Below are 23928 nucleotides of genomic sequence, written 5' to 3' on the forward strand. Positions count from 1 at the left end.
GCTGTGTGTTTCTTGTAAACCAGAACGTTTTTATCTGTGTTACGGTCTGGAGGTAGCAAGTGGCAGCTCAAAGGTGAAGACAGAAAAGGAAGAAAGCACTGCATGTGCAGTGGTGACCCTGCCACAAGCAGACTCTTGAGCTGGGAAAACACTGTAGTGGCTCTAGCAGAGGACAAGCTTTCAGTGCTATTTATGTATTTGATGCCCAAGGGATGTTGTTTTCCTCCCAATGTTTCTGTGCATGCATGTGTGTGAAACACAGGTGCTTCTCTGTGCCATGAGTGGGACTGTGTAATCAGAGAAGAAACTTCTGCATCTGCCCTGCCATGTGCTTCCAAGCACAAAGCCACTCTTTTGGTGGTGTGCTGTCCCTGCCCCGAGCACTGGTACTGGCTGGGCAGGCTCCCACAGCAGCAAGTGCTGCACACCCCTATCAGTTGTTAGGCAAACATCTGCAGATGGAATGTGTGGCATGTTCCTCTGATTTGCCAGTTCTCAACCTCGCATAGCAACACGTGTAAAATACTGAAATGTGGTCTTTCTTTTGTTAACGTTCAAAAATCTTGGTTTAATGTGGGCAGTAAAATTCTTGGAAGATGTAGGTGTTTTGTTTTGTGAATAAAATAGATCCTGGTCCTTTCCCCTACCCCCCAAACGGATCCAGACCCTTTCCCCCACTGCCCATGTGTGGTTTGGTTTCCTTTTTGTGGTTTTGCTGCCTCATACCAAAAACACAGCAAACAACTGAGATGTGTGCTGGCTGCTCAAGGCCAAAGAATGTTTTAAATGCTCACTGTTTTATGCAGTCATACAGCATGGTACATGTTGGAAGGAACACTGGGATGATGTTATCACAAGATACTGAATATGACATTATCCTGGTTGCAATTCGTTTTTGGTGCCTCGTTTAGGAAAGTATATACTCAAATATTCTAAAATAGAGAAGAATGAGCACGAGTTAAGGCATTATGCTGCATTTATTGTTAAATGAGTGTTTGTATTTAATTCAAACTAGAAAGTAAACCTGCAAAGAATTCAAGTATCTTTTTCTCAGAGCGTGAGCATACAAGCACCGGGGAGCAGTTTGCAGGATCAGAACTTCAGGCTGCTCTAGGTAATAGACCCTCAGGAGAGGAAAGAGAAAACCCACTTTTTAGATACACATCTCCTTATCTTAATGCTTCTTCTTAGCATATTGTGTTGGTGTTTGGACTCTAAGCATGTTATTAAACTGTTACAAAAATCAAGATATTTAAGGAGTGGTTACTGTATTAAATCCTCTTAACATGCAGTGTGCTCTGTTTGCCCTGTGTAGAGAATGATGTCATGATTGATAATTTCTGTTTTCTTTTCTAGTACAAGGATGCATTTATGAAAGCAAACCCAGGGTACAAGTGGTGCCCCACAACCAACAAACCTGTGAAAACCCAGGCATCCAGTGTTACAAACAGGAAAAAGCTATGGGCTATTGCATCAGACTCTGCAAAAGACTTACCAAGCCCAAGGAAAGTAACCAAAAGTGAAGAAATGCCGCAACTTAACTTTGGGATGGCAGGTGAGATTTCCATCCGTGGTACTCAGCTGTAGCTCTGGGGATGTGATATTGAAACTGAATTGGAATACCTGTTTTCTTTACTACACATGGTACTATAGTGTCCCAGATTAAGTTGCCAAAACTGTAATTAAACCTCTGTGTAACAGTTTTCTAAAATTTTCCATAGTGCATTATTCATTTTCAAGAGTCGATTCCAGACATGAGGCATCCTAACTCTTACCCCCTGTAGGGCCCAGATTTGATTGATTTTTTGATTCCAGTTTATCTGCTGTTACAGACTTCCATTCTCTGGTTAAAAAGGAAAGTGCTGATTGTGTGTGTTCTATTTCTCTGTCATAGAATGCTGTACTCTTTTAAGTAATTTATTATTTGCAGAAATAATTTATGGGTGTCTCAAATTGGATATGCTAATCTTGTAGATTAATGTGCCAGTAGGGCTAACACTTCTGTATTTTCATCAAGAGAAGAATAATTTCATTTCACTTAAATGCGCTCTTTTGCCCAGTGTATCTTGGAGGAGCAAATTCTAAACTTCTAAACATTTGGGGAAAAAAAAAAGAAAAAGTGAAGAAGTATAGGTGGTGTGCCTGAGCTGGTGAAAAGTAGATAATCTCTTGTTGCTATCCATAAATAGCAGAACTGTTGTAATAATGACCTTGAAATACAGGGACATTAATGTTAAATACTGGCAGCTTGAGAACCTACCAGTCAAGGGAAAAAAAACATCCCTGCCTTTTGATTTCCATGGGTGTTTTTTGGGTTTCTTTTTGTTGTTGTTGTTGTTTTGTTTGGTTTTTTTATGTGTGTGTGTGTTTTGGGGGGCTTTTATTTGGGTTTTTTGTTTGTTTGTTTTGGTTTGGGTTTTTTTGTTTGGTTTTTTTGCTTGTTTAAAGTTTCAGATGCATCAGTAGTTACAAAATTAGAAACTTTGTCATATCCTACCTGGCTTATGACAGGTGTGCAGCAGATAGGACTTCTCTGCTTAAGATTGTGAGCTGGAGAGTAGAAAATGGTTTCATGGAACAAGGGTAAAAGAATGAAAATGGTTAAAGAGGCATGTTTGCCTTAATATAGTGGTATGAAAATTCCTATAATGAAATTTCTTCTGGCTCTTAAGGAACAGTGAAATGTGATCAAAATAAAAGTGTTTCATGTTTCATAGTTCTTATATATGGGACAGCATTTCCAGAAATCACAAGCCCCTTCAGACCATTCTGCTTTTCCTTTTAGAGGAGTCATTTCTATGCTCCTTAAATATTTGTTGGCTTAACACAAAGAACCAGTAACAAGCCTTAATCTACCTCTCATCCATCCCCCAGTGCTCCTGCTAGGCTATCCTAATGTCAAGCTTTTGAGCACAGAGGTCTTGAATCAACATCTGTCGGAATAGGGGACAGAGAAATTAAGAATTAATTAGAAACTAATCCATTGTTATATCTATAGAGCCATTCATATCTGAAGAAAGTCCTTTAGTGCTACCTGTGTTAGTTTGGGGTTATTTTTCCTGCAGACTGAGTCAGTGAGCATAGTGATTCATAAAGATCTTGATCCAGTCCTGATGCCAGTGAAGCTTGGCAATATCTGGGTATAAGAATACCTTAGAAAATAAAGACAGCTTCTGACAGAGATGTTAGCAGCATCCACATGATGACAAGTGCCCTGCCAAATGGATTACTGCTTTGTCAACTATATACCAGTTCTTGCTAAATACATTTATTGTGCTCCTCTCTGCTTGACTTCACATGATAGTTCAATTCAACTCTCACTCTCCTACCCAGTACAATCTCTTTAAAATCCAGTCTGTGTGCTAGCTGATGATCTGAAATGTAGCTGAAGCACCTCAAAACCTTTTACCTTTGAAATGCCACTGATTCACTTGTATCTTCAAGGCAGGAAACCTCCTCAGGATAGGGTTTATATGAGTCTAGAATCATGCTAGGAAATCTTTCATTTGTTGGTCATTGCTAATCATGTCTTGATTGCTTTTTGTGTATTACATTTTACTTTGGAAAATCTAATATGTAGAGAGTAAGCTCTTACTTCATTTTTCAAAGTCCCACACGGGCTGTTTCTGTGGTTTTCTGGCTTTACAAGAATAACTATGCCACATATAAGTCTGTTATGCTGACCTGCCATTATGTCAAGAAGCTGAGGTGTGGCACCAGCATTGGGCTTCTGACCTGCAGACCCACTAGTGGTGTCCTTGATCATCCAGCCTGTGGGCTGTAATTGAGCACGTTTTTCTCATTATATGGCTCACCTTTGTAGGGTGTAGGGCAAAGAACACTGCTGTTGGCAAAAGCTTTGCTATATAAATATGTAAGATTCCCAGTGCTTGCATATTTTTGTTTCAGAAGAAAACCATCCATGCCAAAATGCTTTTTAGTGAGGCAAAGGCTGGAAGAAAGACACTTTTGGAGTAGGCTATATCCCTATAGAAACACAGTTTGCTTTTTAGAAAGAAGGTGAATTATGCACAGGTAAAAGTTGGTTGAAGCTGGTTCCTGCTGGCCTTCTTCCTACTTCCTCAGTTTGTTGTTTCCTCTGACAGAAATGGCTATGATGAACAAGCCAGCCTGCTGAGTCTGTAACCAGCCCAGTACTAACAAAGTATGTCATTCCCAAACAGAGATGGTTTTAAGTTTCATCAATATTAAAAGCTGTTGAGAAAGTCACGAATTGCCTGCCATTCTGCAAGTCAAATGTGTGTGCTATTTTCCCACTACTGTTGATTTAAGAATAAATTCTGTAAAATACCCCTTAAAATTCTTCTTCATACCAGTAAGCTCCTAGTGCCAGAAGAGAAATATTATTGTGCTGAGAAGGCACTGTAAGCATATGGCAGTGTTTGGATATGTACATTTTGTCTTCCCTTAGGTGAAGTTATTTTGTAATTGGAAACTTTAATAGAAGGATTTCTGTTTTTCTCGTGAGCAGCAATCTAAGCACCAACCCTCTGCTACAGCTGCAGCATAAGTTGAAGTTGTTTAAGCATCACATTAAACTTTTATTTCCAATTCAGCTGTCATTTTTTCCTTCCTCCTAATTTTTATATTTAAATAAACAGTTTATTTGCTTACCTGGGAAGAAAAACACTAAACCACACTTCTATCTTTGTTCTTTTATGATAATCTACTTAATTGAAAGGCAGAAAGCCAAAACTACCAAGAAGATATTTAGAATACAGGCAAGAATTTTACAGTCTTAAACTGGGTGTTCTTGAGATGGCCAAAGCTGGGGATGGAGAAAAGGACCAACAGGTAATGAAAATAAAGCACAGAAGAGCAGCTGGGAGTCACCAGGGTGATTCAGGCATGGGAAAGTGCTATACTGCAGTTTGTCAGGCAGAGTGTTTTCAGGACCCTCATCTGATGTGGTTGCATTGCTGGTCATCCATATAGAAGAGGGATGAACTGCACCTGGGATAACTGCAGAGGAGAGCTGTAGGAATTGCTGAAATGATGGCAGATGAATGTGCTCAATGACATTGGGAGATCTTGAATTGTTTAGACCAAGAAAATAAGTGGAAGAAGAGTAGGAAAAGTCCTGTAAATGCTGAAAAGGGAGATGCCATTTAGAGAAACAGTTACTAATCTTAGAGATGCGAGTACCAGAAAAACATGTGCTACCTGGCCCTGAGTATATTTAAACTAAAACCTGGAAGAAAGCCCTTAATGCTTAGAAGATTTGAATCCTGCAAAAATCTTCCAAAGGGAGCAAAGAAAGTAGAAAGCAACCAGCCAAGGCCTTACAGTTTAATATGGGTATGGAGGGCCTGGAGATCTCTCCCAGTCGCTCCTTCCTCCAGGTCAGCTGCCTGCTCAGGCATTATCTTTCAAGATATGTGTTCACTTTTCACTTCCTAATTGCTCTGATGTCCTCTGGTTTGAAGGACTGAATGGTTTCTGATCAACTGCTTGGATGGCAAAAAGTGCTGTTGCTGACAGCATTCACTTATGAATTGTGTTTAGATACTTACTGGCTTCACATTTTCTGTGTCTCTTCCTGTTACTAGATCCTACACTTCTGTGTCTTCTCTCTTCATAGAGGTGTGATTTTTTTTTTTCCTTTTTTATTTAAAAAGGCAAATTTTTTCAAAAAAAATAAAACCTCCAAAACACTTGTGTTCTATGTGTTTATTATAGGGAAGGAAGAAGTTAATTCAGTTGAATATTGGGTTTGAAGCTAGGTGCTATTTAGGATGCCTGTTTAGTACTATTTAATAATATGCCACTCTTCTATCCATGGGGTAGTGGATGAGCCTAGTTTATTTACATTGTTTTCCTCTTTTTCTATTTAATGCCCTTCTAAAAGACTATTGGAAAAATTTACCTTGAGAATGTCAGTGAGAGATGCTGTATGCAGGAAAACTTTGGGCAGCATCTGTGGTATTGAATTAAACAGCACTGATGAGTATTCCCATTAATTGGACTGTGATCATCTGTAGCCCTAAACTGTCTGGAGGTTTACAGGTACAGGCTTGGCCCGTGTTAGCTGAAAACATAAAAAAATTCCACTCCCTTTGTGGCTGTTGTGTGAGACATTTGGCTGCTGTCTGTCTCCCTGTCTCTACATGACAGTGTTAAATCAGGCACCTGCACTGCTCCCAAGGCATTCTCCCAAAATCAGACAATTATTCTTCACAGTGATGAAGAGCAACCACTGTTCTGAGTGGAAAAGCTACTCCATGAGTAATGCAGTGTCAGAGTTTATTCATTTTCTGAGTTCCTGAGGTGCAGGAAGGCTAGAGGGGAAAAGCTGTCAGTATCAAATACTTGGAGAAAGAACATTTATATCTCCATTTCACATTCCTCAATTATGTATTGTATTGGCAGAGCAACAAGTAGGCAGGCAGCTTGCCTGGCCAGTGCTTGTGCTGTTCTGGCTTCGTGCTTCAGAGCTGTCAGGCTGGCACTTTTCACCACCAAATACAGCTCTAAATTACAGACAAATGAAAATAGAAATTTTGCTTCAGAGCTCCATCATGTTTTGTTCCATCCTTTTATTTGTTCAGTCACCAAGGGAAGAACTACTCCCTTGGTAGGAGCATCCACTGACTTACAAACCTGTGCATCATCAGAGCATCTTTGTGTGTATTTATATGTGAGGTCATTACAGTTGCTGTTTTAAAGATATTCATCTCTGTAGTACATAAAACCTTTGGCAGTAGAATTGTAAATCCATGCAATGGGGTGTTAAGCACACAAATCCAATTAAATCCTTCAAACAGCTTTGAAAGCCTTCCCAGAGGGTACAGAAATGGTTATTTGTGATTCTCTTGAACTGCCTTTTATGGCAGCTTGCTGAGAGTGTCTGTGACAAATAGTCTTCTGGGGCTTTAGTGGTGCAAGTGGTAGGTTTTTTAAACAAGCAAATGAATCAACTTAAGACCTCATTTTACTCTTTTAACAGATCCTACACAAATGGGAGGCCTGAGTATGCTGCTTCTAGCAGGTGAACATGCACTTACTGCACACGAGGTAAGGAACTCTCTTCTCTCCCTTACATGAGCTCTCAGTTTAAGGAGCTTGTAAGAGGAATATTTGACCAGTTGGGAATAAAAGTTAGGACACATCTCAGGTAATCTCAGCTGAGAATGAAATGTGTGTCTTGTATCCCAGCTATGAATGTAGGTTGAGCACAGTTCAGTATTAACTCTGCTGATACTTGAGCACAAGTCAAGCCTGCCCTATGAAGAGATATTGTCACAGGTGAAAGGGTTGTGTTAACAAACAGGTGGTTTGCAGGCTTTTCTGGGCAAGGATTCTATATGCTTGTGCAATGCCTGAAACAGCTGTGGCCTTGACACTAACAGATAAATAAGCAAATAATTTCCTACAAAGTCAGCATCATTGTATATACATTCTGAAACCCTGAAAGTGCTAACAGGTAATTGAAGTATTGCAGTCTGCTCCTATTCAACTAAATCCTTATGTCTAAAAAGAAGTTTGTAGTTCAGTTGCCATCACAAACATGTTTTTACATTTTTACAAAGGAGTCTATTAAGTTTCTGCATATCTCCAGTAGTGCAGAGATCTCTGATCTTTCTTTAGACTGATTATTAATATCATCTGGTTTTTAAGCCAACTTTGAAAATTGTTCAAAAGGTGGTATAGTAAGTAGTCACTGCCATAAATCTCTAGCTCTAGGAAAGAGCTCTCTTTTGTTGTAGTTTGTTCTATTGGGAGGAAAAGTAATAATTAACTTTATCTATATATGTAGTTCATTTGAGATTTATTGCTCCTGTACTGCCAGGACTGCTCAATGCTTTGCACACCAGTTTTAGCCATGGAAGTTTTGTGCTGTGTGGGTACTGTCCTTCTGTGAAAAATAAGGAACATTCAAGCCAAGTTGACAAAGAAGTGAGAAGAAATACATTATTTTGTGCTAAAATTATACTGTCCTTCTCAAACTTGTAATCATCTTGGAGCATAGAAGCTGCTTTTACTATGCTGTTAGATTTAAATGTGAGGGAAAGTATATTGTAGTCACAAATACTGCATTCCTTTAAAAAAGGTCTTTGTTATGACCTTGAGAGCTGAGGTGTCTTAATTCTACAAGAGCCTCAGTAGTATAATTTCAGATGTCAGTGTAGGAATAAAATCCACATGTAGATTTAGAGTCAAATCAAGAAGCATGTGTGATTGTGTGATTGTTTCAGTGCATGAAAGTTCTTCTAATCAGAACTTTCTTATTTTGAGCAAAAGGCACGCTTCCCTCAATAAATCCTGGTTTTCCTGATAGAAGCATGCAGTACAACTTGTGATGAAATATTCACTGTATGTATAAACTACATTGTACTCTTCTGGGCCTGTAGTCTGCTTTTGAAACCTGGCCCTCTACATCAAAGAAGCAAGCTGTGTAATCTGCTTTCCCAAAAAAAATAGAGCAAAATAATTGTCATAGATACAGCCTAGACAAAACTAGTTGGGGGATTGTTAGAGTCGTGATGGGCCATAATTAAGCCCATAGTTACTAATGAGTTACTATATTTTAATTGTCCAACCCTATCTGACAAGTGTTTAAGGGACAGAGCACTCTCCCAGGGAACTGTAGATCTCTGATTCTTTTTGAGGGTTCCCTTTATAAAATGCCTCCTCCAGATCAATTGGAGTGATTGGTATTCTTAAAGAGACCCAAATGAATAAAGTCCTCCTCATTGTGTGTTTGCAGGAGTTAAATCTCCAGCTGTGTGTCCAGGTGCTGCGAGACTTTCTCAGTTTTTTGTGTGGCAACCTTGGTGTGTCTTCCATTTTTACTTTATTTTCCTTTATTTTCTTATGTTTCTCTGGTCTCAAGCTACATCAGGGAAGGTTTAGGTTGGATATTAGGAAAAAAAATTTCACTGAAAGAATAATAAAATACTGGAATTGTCTTCCTAGGGAGGTGGTGGAATCACCATCTCTGGATATGCTTAAAAAAAGACTGGATTTGGCACTTGGTGCTATAGTCTAATTGTGGTGTCAGGGCATAGGTTGGACTCTGATCTTAGAGGTCTCTTCCAACCTCATTATTCTGTGATTCTGTAATAGATACAGGGCAAATATTTCTTAGGCATGTGTTTCTCAAATACAATAATGATCCTAAATCTGTTTAGACTTGAATAAATGAGCAGCTCTTCTGTGTTCCCACCCTCAAGCATGTAGACAGAGGAGATGGAAGATGGGCATCTTCATGTGCCTTTGGGAGAATCAATGGTTGGATTTAGTTGGATTTCCATGCTTATGATCTTGAACTTCAACCAGCATTTGGGAGTTTAGCAGAACATGCTCTAGGAGGTAGTATGGCATACTCAGAAAGCAGCTTGAGAATTCATTGTAGAGCTGGGAAGCTGCTTTGCTCTTCAGTGGAGAGGAGGAGTCAGTTGTGTTGTATTAGAGTTGGAATCCACTTGGGAGAGAATATGTTGTGCTAATGTGACTACAGAGGTATGGTTAGTGCAAGAGGTTCAGAGGTTGCTTTATTATGGAGCACGTAGGTATTGTTTTTATATGCTCATAAATACACATCTGTAAAGCATTGGCATTTCTAATTTTAAGAAAGGACAGACACAGTGTCATAGTTTAAAGAATGCTCTAAATTAAAACGTAGTATAAATTATCATGAAAGTGTGTGTATACACTTAAGATACATGTACACATACATGGTTCTTAAAAAAGATATGTGTACACATATATGGTTCTTAAAATGGGGATCTGCCAGACACAGGATTAGCTGTCAACATGTGTATTGACTGCTGTGCATATGTATGATTGTGCAACCTTTGGTGGCCCTGGAAGCATAGGTCTTACAAACTCCTACAGTTTTAAAGTCATGAACGGAGGGAAGGCAGCACTGCCGCAGTTTTGCTCAGCACTTGAGAGAGGATGAAGGATATTGTACCTAGAAGTCTGCTAATGCAATGGAAGGTGTTTGACACCTGCTGATGTTCTGCCAAGTGAAGAGATAGGGTTTTTTCAAGTGAGGTGTTTAATCTTCAAGTTGTCAGAAGCCCAGATGTCAAGTGACCAAGTGACCAGCCAGCAGGAGGATGGGATGAGGCACAACAGTGATCTTTACAAAATTGTTTTGCAATTCAGTTGCAATCTCTGTGTGTTTGCCAGTATGTTCCCAGTTTGGCAAATTTTTATGACAGACTAGAGAGATAAGAGAATACAGAATTCTGTGTTGGTAGGTGATTGATTTCCAGGCAGCAGCTGGAGTAACTAAGCAGATAAGCCAGAGAAGCTGCAGACCTTACAGGTAGTCAGCAAAGGACGTGGATATGCAGCGAGCTTCTGCCTGCATTTTGGATGCTTTCATCAATTACACAAGCCAGTGGGGTAGGAGCATATTTTACTGAACACCTGAGCAGGGATGCTGGGCGGATCATCTCCTGTGCTGTGCTTGCCCCAGGCCCAGCCGGGACCACTGCAGGTCCCTGTCGGCCAGGCTGGAGCCGGCTGAGCAGCGCTTGCCCGTCCGCCTCCCTGCGCATCTCCTCCATCTGCCTCTTTCCTTGCCTTACAGCAGCACCTAGTGGAGTCTCTGTAGCTTACTGCCCAAAATTCCCAAAATCCGGAGCGGCCTCCACCTCTCAGCCTGACTGAGATCTCCTCCAGCCTCGTTGGGTGCGATGGTTTTTATGGTAACCTGCAGGGAAAGGAAAGCCTGTGCTTTCCTTCTTTCTGAGAGCAAAAGGCTGTCTTGCATGGGATGCAGGGTCTGTGCCAAGGGTGAATGAGAAGTGAAAAAATCTCTCCGTGCAGCTCGAGGAAAGGCTTAGAAGAAGAAACAGGAGAAGAAATGGGATGTTGAGGACATTTTATAAGAGTGGGAAATGAGATGTACAAAATGGCTCTATCTGTGGATCTGTAATTATTTTAATGCTTTGATCAGGTGTTCAATCTGGCAAATGGTAGATGTTGGAATCTGTGATATTGATGATTCTGAGATTGTGGAAAGTCTCTGTCTGTCAGCCCCGCTGCCAAAGCAGAAGCCATAATTGTTCTGTGCTGGTTTCCAGGTTGTTTATTCTGTTGATCTCTCACATGTTCTGCTGCCCTGCCCAGCTCTGTCCTGCAGGGCAGCGTGTGGGGCTCTGCCCTCAGTGGGATGTGACAAACATTCAATACCAGAAACTCCCTGGGCTGGATTTACAAGAACGTGCCAATATCTGTCACCTACGTTGGACAGTGTGTCCCCAGCCCGAACCAACAGAAAAATGCCAACACCACAGTGAAACATGGAGGGCATGAAGAAGGAGAAAAAGGACAAGGCACACCCAATTTCCTCCATCTTGTCCCCTTTGGACCCCTTATCTAGAATCCTAAAATTTTACTTTTGCACCCGTGCCACACTTAATTATTACTTATATCAAACACTCAGAGCTGGTAATTCATCCTGTAAGATTGAAAACTCTTTTCCATGGACAGAGATCTCAGCCAGTGTCTCTGGGGCTCTGTCCAGGGGGGTTCCTGACCCCTGCCAGGGTCCCAGACCTGCCAGGGCAGCCAGAGAGATGCCCTGGACTCCCACAGGTAGAAGTCGTGGAGATAATAAGTTTCCCACAGGTCAAAAATGTTTGGGGAGCTGCAGAGTAGAAGAAACAAGCTGTAATTAGTGCTCTGCCAAGTAAAGGCAACTTTAAAAGCATTAACTTTATAAAGAGTAGCAGGAATTGATAGGAAAAGCATAGTGGTTCCAACCACAAAACCTCACTGAGTTCCTGAGCATCAGCAATCTGTCCTCCACACACGAAACCATAGAAAACTGGGCTTCACACCTCCCACAGCAAGTGGTTCTGGTAGCACCAGGTGTGCAAGCTGTGCCCAGCCCCCAGCACGTGGCCTGGGAGGCAGAGAGAAGGCTCATCCTGAGTGTCTGACAGCACCTGTGTTGTGGGGATTTGTAGGGAGCGCTGGGCTCCAGGATGGTTTGGATGAATGGAGACGAGAGATCTCTGAGGGCTGCTCTTGGGATATCGGGTTTATTAGGGATGGAGAAAGGTCTTGCTTGGAGCTGCCAGATGCAGCACGTGGTGAGGCTTGAGAGGATGGGGAGGGGAGAGACAAGAGGATGCTCTAGGAGAGGGTGGATGTCCTATCAGGGGGAAGTTCCATGAGAAGGGGAAGTTCCAAGAGGAGAGGAAGTTCCAAGAGAGCGTCCGGCCCCTCGGAGCCCCTTATTAGGGGGCTTCAAGGTGGGCTTGGGCCAATGGGGTTACAGACACTTGATGTTTTAGGGGAGGGTTACAGGTGCGGGGTGACCTGTACATTTTGGGGGTGAGATGGAACAGTCCACTTGACCCCTGGACCCATCCGTAGGCAGGGGCATTGTCCAGCTAGCAGGGAGGACTGTTCTCATCCTGGCTGTATTATTTATGAATAATTATATTTATCCATCCTTCCCAACAGGGCTGAGCCAGGATAGCCCCTCTTGGATGGGCACTGCCACTCCAGCACAGTGCTGCTGTGCTCCACGGCTCAGTGGCTCCAAGCTCAGAGCTAAGCCATACAAGGCAGCTGGTTGAACTGCAGAAAATACAGGAAACAAGTCCAAAATTTGGTTATTCCTTTAAAAATTCCACCAGGGCAGTGGCCTAAAATAACCAAATGAGTGCTCAGACATGCAAGCAGTGAGCTTATATATTTGCACCTCTGCAGAGTCACAGACATTCAGAGATGGGTTTCTCAAAAGCAGCCAGATACTTTTCTGGTGGTAATACTGTTGAGGCACAGGCATCTTAAATAGACTGTACAGAAACATGGTAAAAATCAATAATAAACATTACATCAGTGAAATCAGTAGCACAACCTACTAAAAAGGCAGAAGATGGACATTAAAAATACATTCTTTGTGACCCTTTGGGTTGCTGTACACTGATAAAACATCCTGCTCAGTGTTTAATAAGTCCAGTGGAAATACAGATCACAGGAGTCACTGTTGCTGCTCAGTTTTATGGCAGGGAAGAAACAGGTTTGTTTGTATGTGTAAGCAAATTGTCACGTTGGTGAATTAATTTCCCCTTGTCCTCCTGGTTGCTCCACTTGGATTTAGTGTTTGCAGGGGAGCGTGGGTAGCAGATTCCTGAAAGGAAATGCTGCTGTTGCTATTGCAGTGCTTCAGGATCTCACACAAACACATGCTGTGGGGCTTTGTGCTCACTAACAACAGGTGCAGTCGTAGCTAAATCTCACGTGCTTTCACCAATGAAAGATGTTGATTTACTCGTTTAGGTAATGAATAAGAAAAAGGCCCACATTTATATTTGAAGTTAAGTAAACTGAAATTTTGAGGTGGGGGAAAAAAAGTTAGGGAAAAAATTTCCATCCTGTTACTTTTTATAAAATCTTACAAAGCCTCCTTCCTTTTTTTTTCTGTTTCTTGAAAGCCATATTACATACCTTATTTTATACTAACAGTACTTCATTCTCCTAGGAGTCACACATGTACATCTTTTACACTCAAGTGTGACACTTAATGAATCATATTTGATAGCATTCCTTTACAGAATAATGCTTGATTAACACATTTCTAGCTAACAAGAACACAATGGCTAAGATCTGTGTTAATTCAAATAAGGCTTTTAGTTTTGAACAGTCATTTCTTTGTATTTTGTTTTCAGTTATAATGACTTTCTTGCACTGCTTCTCAAAAGCACCCCTAAAATGTATGTTTAGGTACATGATTTGAGAAATTAGGCTTGTGCTACCCTTACCTACATATTTTCATGCTGTTATGATTGGAGATTATTTTTCTAATTAGTATTCCTGTCGTCAACTGTGTCTTCACAATATTCTTTTACCTTCTATGTAATCTTACTCAGAATTATAGGACAAATTACAGATATAGCAGTGTTGATAGCATCACCAATACAAGATAGTTATGTGTGTAGTCTAGTATAATCTATTAAGTATTCTATTGTATGAAACTATTCTGACAAGTTCAGAATCAAAAGGAGAAGAAAAGTCTGGTATTTTTCTGCTCTTTTTTTCTAAGACGTTTTCAAATACATTAAAATGGGTGCTAAACAATGTTTTCATCTGTAAATATGATTTACTCTTTTCAGGACTGTGAAACATTAGCTTGTCCTCCTTCTCTTAAATGGTTTATTTTGCTCACTATTGTTTTTAGCTTGAGGGAAGCACCTTTGAGGTCTTACCCTGCACTCTCCTTTTTTCAGGTTTCCTCCAGTAGTTGCCAGTCTGATACATCTAATTCTACAGAAGCCTGTCAGAAATCATCATTGTTTCAGTTTGCAGAGGTGAGTTTCTTTAAAAAGGGGTTTTTTTTCTAAATGTATCCTTTTAAGAAGCATCTGATGCCCAACTGAAAGAAACATCAAATGTCTTTAACTAAAATTGATGCTTTTATTTGTTCCCTCATTTTTGGGTTTATGCTGTTGAATCATTTATCAAGTTGGTAAGACTTGAAGTGCAAGAGAGTGTTCAGGACCCTGGTGGAAACCCAAGTGCAATAATGGAGCTGTGGTTTAAGCTGTAATTTGGAGATATGTCATTCCTGCACTTAGTTTTAACTGGAGCCTTATTAACTAAGGTTTTAACGTGTATTTGGATGTTTCTAATCTAGTGTGGCTACTTTAGTCACTAGCTCCATCAGAAATCATTCTAGTTCTTAAATTTCCAAAATTTTCTTCTAGAACCACCAAACAGCTTTATGCAAGTGCTCTTTAATTTTGCAGCATACAATATTTTTGTCAACATACTCCAATTATTGCTAGAAGTGGTGTGTGTGTTGTTGTTCTTTGAAGAAAGAGTTTCATCCAAATCTTAGTGGGTTTCATAGATATAACATGACAAAAATGAGATTGCAAGGAACTCTAGCCCTCTGCAAGCATCACTTATTTCTTGAAATAGTCATAATAGATGACACAGAAATACTTAGTTGTATATGTACTGATTTTCCAAGACACTGGGTAGCTTTTAATTAAGTGTATATGGGAAGAAATTTTGTCACAGTGAGGGCTTTTTATTACCTGTATTCACGTCAGCTGTGAATCTGACTTATGTGTCTTTATTACCTATTGCCTTGTGCACCTTCTTACTCCTCCCTAAAAAATCATCACTTCAGGAGCAGATACACTGCAATCCTAGCACACAAGAAATAGGACTTCTTTTTCTGTTGGATATTTTAACATCAGTGCACAAGGCCTTGAATTCCAGCTTAAGATCTGAGTCTTTCGAATGTATTAGAAATAAATTGGAGCACTGATCCTTTATTTCTGATTAAAGATAATGACCAGAGTGAAGTAGATAACCTGTAATTAAGCTCTTGAACAGCCTGCTGGCTTTTCTTGTTAGGAAAAGGAAATGCCTGGTGTGCCAGCAATGAAAAGCAATACTTAGATGCTTCTTAAAATTGGTTAATTCCTGTATCAGGTATGACACTTCTGTGGTAATGATTCAACATCCATCTTCCAGTATTTCTGAGATGCTTCTGTGTGCTTATACTGTCAGTAGAGCAATGACTTATATTGAATTTCACTGCTGAATCTTTTAAAGAGTAAGACAAATACCAGTTCACCTCATTGTTTCAGTTCATTTTACAGTGCTGAAGGAGGGAAGTGCCAGATGCATGTGGTAGTAGGCAGGAATTGTGTGCTGCCAGATATGCCCTTGCTATGGGTTTCTGACCTCTGGCTTTTGCTTTCCCATTGAAGAAAATTTTTAGTGGGTGCCAGGAAACAAGCTCACCTGCACTGCTAAAACAAATGGTTTAGAAGTAGCCTACTGATGATCAGTAATTAGAAATGCAAATTAGCTAGCCTTATTTTTCAAGGATGTTAAAACATCCTGTAGACAGGGTGCACCTAACCTGTGCATGGTAGGTATGTGTGTCAGTGGCAAAATAATTGATATTTGTAGTGAAGTCTAACATTAATCAGAGGGGTCATTTGCAACAAAACTAATTGACACAAGTTAAACAGTATGAAATGCAGTTACCTCGGTGTGTGGGATAGATCTGGTAGCTTAAAATACCTGCACATTGTGTTTCTGTTGATGCTTACCTTCTGTGCTAAGAAGCAATTTGTGCTCTGTCATCACCACCATTCTGCAGTCTCAGGTCTTCCACTGAACTGTGAAATACAATACAGTGTAAAGTATTTGTTGCTAACCCTTCTTTGACATATCAGCAGGCTAATGAAAGCCCTTCAAAAAATGCTTATTTTGTAGGTCCTAGGAAGGATTTTCCTTCTGAAAAATAATTCAAGATTACCATTTCAGAGATCACCTGTTTATGTGTTTCCTGGAAAGCAGATACTGTTTGTTCTAAGGGTGTGTTGGGACTCCTTTGCATACTTTGGAGTACTAGGAATCTTTTTATGACAGATTATAAATTTAGCATGTTGAAGTGTGATACTGAAACTGAAGAGTTAGGTAATACAAGCATAATTGTTTTCCTGACAGATCTCTTCCAACTCGGCACAGCCTGGAGTCCTGGGGGCAGTAAAACAAACGGAGGAGTCTGCATTGTTTCAGTTTGCTGAGGTACAATGCTGAATGTGCTGGGGGAGGATGGGGGGAAGCAAGGAACCGGTGAGAGTTGTCACTGAATGGCTGAGCACCCTGTCTTATCAGATTCCCATCAGGAGATGTGTATCTTCCTGACACTATTGTGTTAAGAAAACCCTGGTGTGAATAACAGTGACTGGATGAGGTGTTGGCCAGTTCTGCCAGCTGGGAGATACTGGGTTTGTGAGCATTACCTAGCCTTCCATACCCAAAGGGTCACTGCAGACTTACTATCCAAATGGCCTTTTAATTTACATCTAGGAAAACAGCAAGGACACATTCTGAAATGACACTGCACTGCCTGTGGAAAAGGCTGCAGCAGGGCAGAATGGTGATTGCCCTAGAGGCAGGAATCATTTGGAGAATCCTTGCAGGTCAAAGGAGGTTTATCACAACAGCCACGAGGATATGAGGATATCTAACAGCATCCTTAAGTGGTGACTTACCAAGCCTATCAGTTTCCCATAAGTAGGAAGCCTTTCCTTCTTCCTCCACATATTGAAGATTCAGAGTTTGTGAAATGCTGCTTTTAGGAATTTCTCCTCCCATGTGTTGAATGTGCCTCTGTAAACTGACTTTCCACACATATACTATTTTTGCCCATTTGGGGGAGTCTGATACTGCTTGCAGAATCATTTAAGCCACAGGTGCGTTTTGTGTGTGTCTGGAAAGGCTGGGATTGGAGCTGGTGCTATTGCAGAGGCACATAAAGGGATTAAAAGATACCCTGATTGTTATTCTGTGTGTCACACACTTCCTTCTGTGAAATGTTTAGTTCATTGTCTACTGTGTGTTTCCAGCTTTGCTTGGATGGGCCTTGGTGTTTTTCTTAGGAGGGCCAAGGAAGACAAATCAATTTACTGATCCAGGTGCTGCAAAATACCTGGCTACAAACACTCCTGTAAAAGACACAATAGAGTTAATATTTCTAATCTTGAAGGTATCTTTTCATATGTACCACAGCTTTAAAAGTTAAAAGTCTATTTGCAAAGCTCATTTGAGAAAATTAGTAGAATTGAACAGGATGAAACTATGTGCTGAAGCCAGACTTTTAAACCAAGTTAAAAGATACGAACTAGAGAACATTTCTTGTTAATTTTATTGCAAAATACTGCATAATAATAATAATAATAATAATAATAATAATATACTGCAAGTGAATCTCCTAACTCGGTTGCAAAAATCTCAGTCGTTCTGGATACCTGCAGAGTTGAGCAGTGTATGTATTGTGTTTAGTACAACATTCTGAAATTATCACACAAAACCTGGCTTAGCTATACTCGCAGAATTTCACAGAGCCTAAAGTTTTCTCTCTTCATTGAACAAACAAAATTACAAACCTGAAAATTGTCATGGGGATGTGACAGTGCACTGAGTTGCATTCCACTATGCTGAGTGAGCTCCTTTGGCTCATTGGAGTGCGCATATGAATCCTCAAACCCTAGGTAGAAGAGGTGCTTAGAAAGTTAATTAGGATTTACTGAGGACAGTTTGAGAGTCAGGGTTAATCTCTTTTTCTTGTAAAAATATTTAAATGTGTGTGCAGTGTGGAGGGGTTGGTTTTGTTCTGTGGCTGGAAATTGGAGACAGAAATCTGGAGAAGAGAAAAAAAAATTTTAAAACCCGCCTTCTAAGCCATGGTTATTCTTCCTGTGAAACCTTAATGACAGTGATGAACATCATTTTTTATCTATAGCGGTAGAGAAATGGTCTTTTTCTAAGCCTGTAGCCTGATGATTTAATTTGGGTTGCTCCTAGGGAAAGTATTGAGCATGTTACAGAACCTCTTTAAGCTTTCTCCCCTGCTGTTAAAGCTGCTTGTGCTCTTTCAGCTATAAGGGCTTTCATTTGCACAGGCTGTCTTTGTGAAATCTGGCAAAAGTCCTATTCCTTACTGTGCCACTTCTTACTGCATCGTGTCTATATGAACTCATTACTGCATTTAGTGAACTAAATTATGGCAAGCAATTTGCAGTGGGCTGCTGTCAGCAATGTACAGTGCTACAAAAGAAAAAAGAGAAGGAGAAAAATAGTTATTTAACCAGTAGCCAAGTAGACCTGTGAAGAAATGTGAAGTGTGCTCTGGTCTGCTGTGCCTGGAGACTTCTGGCAGCCATCCCAGCTCAGTTTTGGTTCTGGCTGGGTGTTCCTCATATGTTGCCTTTCTCCTGGCAGCCCTTGCAGCAGGGTGAGTATGAGTGCCTCTTTGTGAAGACAGCGATCCCATTGAGTAGGTTTGTCATTTAAAACAGACACCTTTACCCCAGGAGTACAAGTGCCCTGTCACTCAGAAACAGCTCATTATGTGTAGAGTAGCATGGGATTTTTTTTTGTCTTTACAGCCTCAGTTAGTCTTTTATCTGGTTGTCTAGCCCAAGTGCTGTAGTTGCCAATTAAAGCTGTTCAGGATATGCCTAATGAGGCCTGCCCAGTGACTTGACACACAACAGATGATGAAAATCCTGGGAGCAAGACTTCATTGGGTCCTGTGGGTGCACAGGCAGATGCCTTGGAGGTCTTCAAAGATGATGTGACATCCTCCTAAGAGCTTTTTGAAGTTCATATTGTCATCAAGTTACGCTTTTGGCTTTCTCATGCTTCTGACCTTGCAAGTAGTTGGCCCTACTTTTGTCCTGGTGGTTTGAACCTTTGTGGAGAGGCTGTGATTTCTGGGCTGTGTTCCTTGGGGCAGAGGCTGTTTGCAGGCTGCCTGCTCACTGCCCCCTTCCTCGCCATGAGAGGGATGCAGAGCAGATGGGACCCAATGCTCCCCTGGTCTTACTGCATCTGTGTTTGGCAAATGTGAACAGATGGTGGTGATTGCTTCCTTGAGAGGAAAGATGAGCACCTCTTGCATTTACTGTCCTAAACTCTTATTCATTATTAAAAAAAAAGGCTTCTGGGGTATGGAGGCAAAAGAATTGCTAGTTCAACCATCTTAAAAATAAAACAAATCCACAACCACCAAACTCTTTGCTTTCAGCAGCTTTTCTAAATTTTTTTTCTCTAACTTCTTCTCTGCTTTCATTAAAAAAAAAAAAAAATCCATCACATGCAGTATGCAACAAGGTGGATTTTTTTTTTTTTCCTAACCCAGCATGTTATTTTCATTTAAGGAAAAAAGCATCACTCAGGATGACTTTGTCCATATACTCACTTTGAGAAGGTTTATTTCTGTGCAGAACTTGAGGTTTGAATCCAAAACTTTAAAACTTTTGGTCAAAATACCTTGAAATTTGGAGTGCAAAAACTAGTGAGTGTTTTCTCTTCCAGCTCTCCTATATATAAAGCTGTAATCTTCCCAGGTAAAGACAAATGTATTTGCTCTTTGCCCACATACTGAAATTATTAAATGTTTGTGTTGGAATTAAATGCCTGTTCTAGGAGGAAAGTGAAAAAGTAGTTCCATGCTTCTTTTGCAAACTAAAATGTAATATAATAGCTAAAATCCCATCTGTACTGTAGTAAAAGATTGTAACTTGATCCTCATGGTCTTCCACTTAAACCTCTACATAAGTAAAGGGCTTTTTGTGGTTGTAGTACTCGAGGTTCTGATTATTCTTAAGTCTGGGAGATGTTCTTAAGACAGGGAATGGGATCTGTAATCTCACTGAGAGCTGATTGATCAGCCCTTCTTTTCCTTCTGATGTTTGGCCAGTAACTTCATCAGAATGAGTTACATGCTTGTGTCACTTGCTGTTTGTTTTCTTGGCTCTTTAAAGGTTAGAGTTGTTTTGTTGTTTGTTTTTTTTTTTTCTGATATTAAGTGTCTGTGTTCACTCTTTCTTTTAGTACTATAAAGATCTCACATTTTGTTAGGAGCACCTATTGTCAAAATTTCTTTACTCTTTCCTCACTTTCTGTATCAGAAGGCAAGCTATACCTGTGTGTTCTCAAGTTATAATTCTGTGTGTGTGGGTGTTGTTCTGTCCTTTTTCTGACATTCATGTTATGCAGAAGAAAAAAAATCATTGAGATGAGCATTTGTTAAAATAGAAAGATAAAAAGTTGAAGTGCAGTGTACAAGATCACTTAATCAAGTGGGTCCTGAGCACGTTCACTGAACTGTCCTGTAGCAAAACTAGGATGTTAAAATATTTTGGTTTAATATAAAAAATTACTATTAGTGCAATTTGAGTATTATTCACTGTCTTTAAATAGCTTTAAGTGAAATGGATGTCCTGGATTTTGGTGGAGGAGGATACAGTGGGGAGTATAATAATAAATTCTTTGACAGGTAATTGGAAAATAAATTCTTCAAATACCCTAGTTCAAAAGAAATAATTAATTACAAGGAGAAAGGCAAACATGATAATTTTTGCATCTGGAAGATCACAGAACCATAGAATGGTTTGAATTGGAAGGGATGATTTTGTCCCAAGGCTTCTAAAGGCTTCTAAGCTAAATACTACCATGCAATGCCATGCCAAAAAAGATCTCATATCAGAAAATTCTTGCATTTCTGAATTCATCATGCTGGTACTGGAAAGCGGGTCTGAAAAAATTTGGTTGTAAAAGCAACTCCCTAAAGTGGTACTGGTAGTTATTTACTTACCAGAGGTGCTGGCACACCAACAACTCTTTGGAAGGCTAGATTTGATCTCCAGACATAGGTCTTACTTCTTCATAACTAAAGAAAGTGAAACAAGAGCTGCCCATGAGGACAGATGGTCCTCTTCTATGTCTAAGTAATGGGATATACTGCCCAGATCTTCTGGGAGAGTTTTATTTAACCTTAACAGCTAATAGTGCATATTTTTAAGCAACAGGTATGATTTGTTCACTTGGTCACATAAAACAGACATAAAACACAGAGCAGGACAGAATATTAGCTGTGGACAGTACAAACATCGAGTATCCATGAGCATAATCTAAGGAAGGAATGTGGTATTTGCTTGTATTCTCCTGTTTTCTACATACCTGTTAAGTGTTTCTTGGGTGGGGTTGCCTGTCTGAAGTAGGGTCTTTTGCCAGAAAGAACTAAAATTAACTGGTTTGACTAATCTCTTATTTTCCATTCTCTTTTCCCCTCCCTTTCTCTCTTTTCCTGTGTGCCACTGAAATATTTTCTCCTCTGTTCATTTGTAACCTAGATCTCATCAAATACTTCCCAGTTGCCAAGTCCTGAGCCAGTAAAGCACTGTGGGAAGTCGGCACTCTTCCAGTTGGCAGAGGTAAAGTTATCCCCAGTAGTGTCAGAAGAGGATGATGTGTATAACTTTTCTACAAAAAAAAATATGGATTGTTTAAGGTTTGCTCTAGCATAAAATTTGATGTTTCCAGAAACACAGATTAGTAAATAACGACATACCAGGAGAAGTAGGCAGTGGCTATGGACCCAGGGACCTAGTCTTTTAGACACTTGTGAATGTGCTTATTTTCTTAGAGACAGCACAGAAAGTTACACTTCTTTTTAGGAAAGTTAGTTTTATAACGGTAATAAAAACAACTCTCAGGAGAGCAGCAAAGATTGGAGATAATAGTAGTCTTAATGAGCAGCTGGATACCAGGATTAAAAAAATAAAGCTTTAGTTATAATGATGACATTGCTTAACCAGGGACTGAGAATAGGAAAAGAAAAGTAGACTTTGAGGTCATCAGGAATCTGTATGAAGAGTTGGAAGTTGATGCGGTGTATTAAATTCTGAAATGGACAGCTGTCAGCAGTAATCAAGAATTCTGGGTCAGGTTTCCTCAAAGTCCTAGAAATTCTCTGTGAGTCTTAAATATAACCTTGTAGAGGTCTTCGCTTTGACATGGATGATTCACTGAAAAATCTCTGAGGTTTGATGTCCAGATGCTATTCTTTGTGATGATTGAAAGATGAAGATACTTGCTGTATTCCAAGACAAGTAAAGGAGTATGCTAGCACATTACTTGTACCCTTTTTTTGTTGGTTTTTGTTGTGCTGTTTTTAATTTATTATTTCAAATTCACATCCTATTTCAGTAAGGAAAATGGTTCTCTGGATCCTGTCCAGTTGCAGCCAGCCTTATATTCATGCTGGTGAGATCAGTCCCTCTCAGGAAAAAGGCAGAGGTTGTAAGCACTGAAATGAAAGTATTTCCTGTCTTGCTCTATGGATAGTCTTGCAAGACTGTGGCTTTATAGGAGCTTATATGAGTGGAAGAAAATCTGCCTTACTGTACAGGCAGTAGCAGAGTTTGTGGCTATGTGCTCTGCTGCCAGCAGTGCCTGGGCAAGGGTGATTACACCTAACTGTGATCAGTCATCCATAAGGGGATTTGGCTGTTGCAGCTCTGGGACAGCAGGAGGGCTGGCAGTATTTATTTAGGGACACCAGAAGTTTCTACCATGGCCTCTAACAGGACAGCAGAAGGCTGAGTGGTGCTGTTCTGAAGTAAGGCTTATTGCCATGTGCAGCCTGATTTTTAGAAGTCACCATTAGAAGTTGTGATGTGAAGCTTGTGAAGCCCTAATTTAGTAGAAGGACAGATGCTTGTCCACAGGAGTGCACAGTTTGTACTGCAGGTGGCAGAAAAAGTGAAGCTAAGTCTGGCAGCGTGACGTTGTGTGCTCGACAGGTTTCTGTGAGCTCTCAGTGATTGCTCAGATGGATTCCTGCAAGCCTAATTTAATACACAAAATGGACGTTAAAGGCTCTGATTCAGATGGGGACAAACACAGCAGATGTGCTAGGCACATCCTCCCTGTCTCTAGCTCTTCTAGAACATCAGCGCTATTGATTTTTTCCTTCTTTTTTTCTCCAGTTTTGGAGATCTCTAATGTTGGATCATAGTTAAATAAATTATATGTGAGAGATTCAGCTTAAGTTTTCAGATAGCAGTTCACTCCCTGGTGTGGGGCATCCCAAATGAGCCATGTTCATAATCACCTCGAGGGTGTCTCAGTTTGCAAGTGGATTTGGCAGACAGCTGTGCTGTGCTGCTGTAACTCCAAACTGCAGATGCTGTGCACTGGAGGGACTGGACTCCTGTTTCCATGCTGTTGGCATGGCAAGTGTCTGGTGTATAGGAGCCTGTCTTCAGCATACCACACTGCTCTGGTGCTCCTTCATCTCTTTGCTATGTAGATTAAACAATTTTATCTTCTTTTTTCCCCCCTCTTCCCTATCCCTTCCTTTTTGATACTTCACAATATTTCACACATGGTGATTAAAATAAAATGGAGAAGGGGGTTTAATTACTTTCTAAAATCTTCTGAGCATCTCTAAGTTTCTAAAAATGGTTGGAGCCACTCTGCATTGTGAAGCCTGGGAGGCTGTTGCTGTTCAGCTCTGCAGAGTCCCTTGCTCTGTCTTCAGCCTTCAGTGCAGAGGCACGAGGGGCCACGTCACACCACCAGCAGCACCTGGCTGTCAGCAGCATGTGATGGTCA

The 23928-nt window shown here is 40.4% G+C and overlaps 1 protein-coding gene across 29 annotated transcripts in view; it reads left to right on the plus strand.

Moving 5' to 3' along the window:
• The window catches only part of BBX (BBX high mobility group box domain containing), a 152095-nt gene that overhangs the window by 83418 nt on the left and 44749 nt on the right, over positions 1-23928 (plus strand). For 17 of the 29 annotated variants that reach the window (XM_085589187.1, XM_085589329.1, XM_085589292.1 and 14 more), the window contains 5 exons: positions 1357-1555; positions 6968-7035; positions 14220-14300; positions 16465-16545; positions 21663-21743. In XM_085589187.1, coding sequence (XP_085445313.1) covers positions 1357-1555; positions 6968-7035; positions 14220-14300; positions 16465-16545; positions 21663-21743 — 510 coding nt within the window. The remainder of the gene's footprint in view (positions 1-1356; positions 1556-6967; positions 7036-14219; positions 14301-16464; positions 16546-21662; positions 21744-23928) is intronic. The other 12 variants (XM_085589243.1, XM_085589300.1, XM_085589274.1 and 9 more) reach the window with 1 other exon arrangement.

The sequence above is a fragment of the Lonchura striata genome, chromosome 1 (assembly GCF_050655825.1).
Source record: "Lonchura striata isolate lonStrDom1 chromosome 1, ASM5065582v1, whole genome shotgun sequence".
Taxonomy (NCBI): domain Eukaryota; kingdom Metazoa; phylum Chordata; class Aves; order Passeriformes; family Estrildidae; genus Lonchura; species Lonchura striata.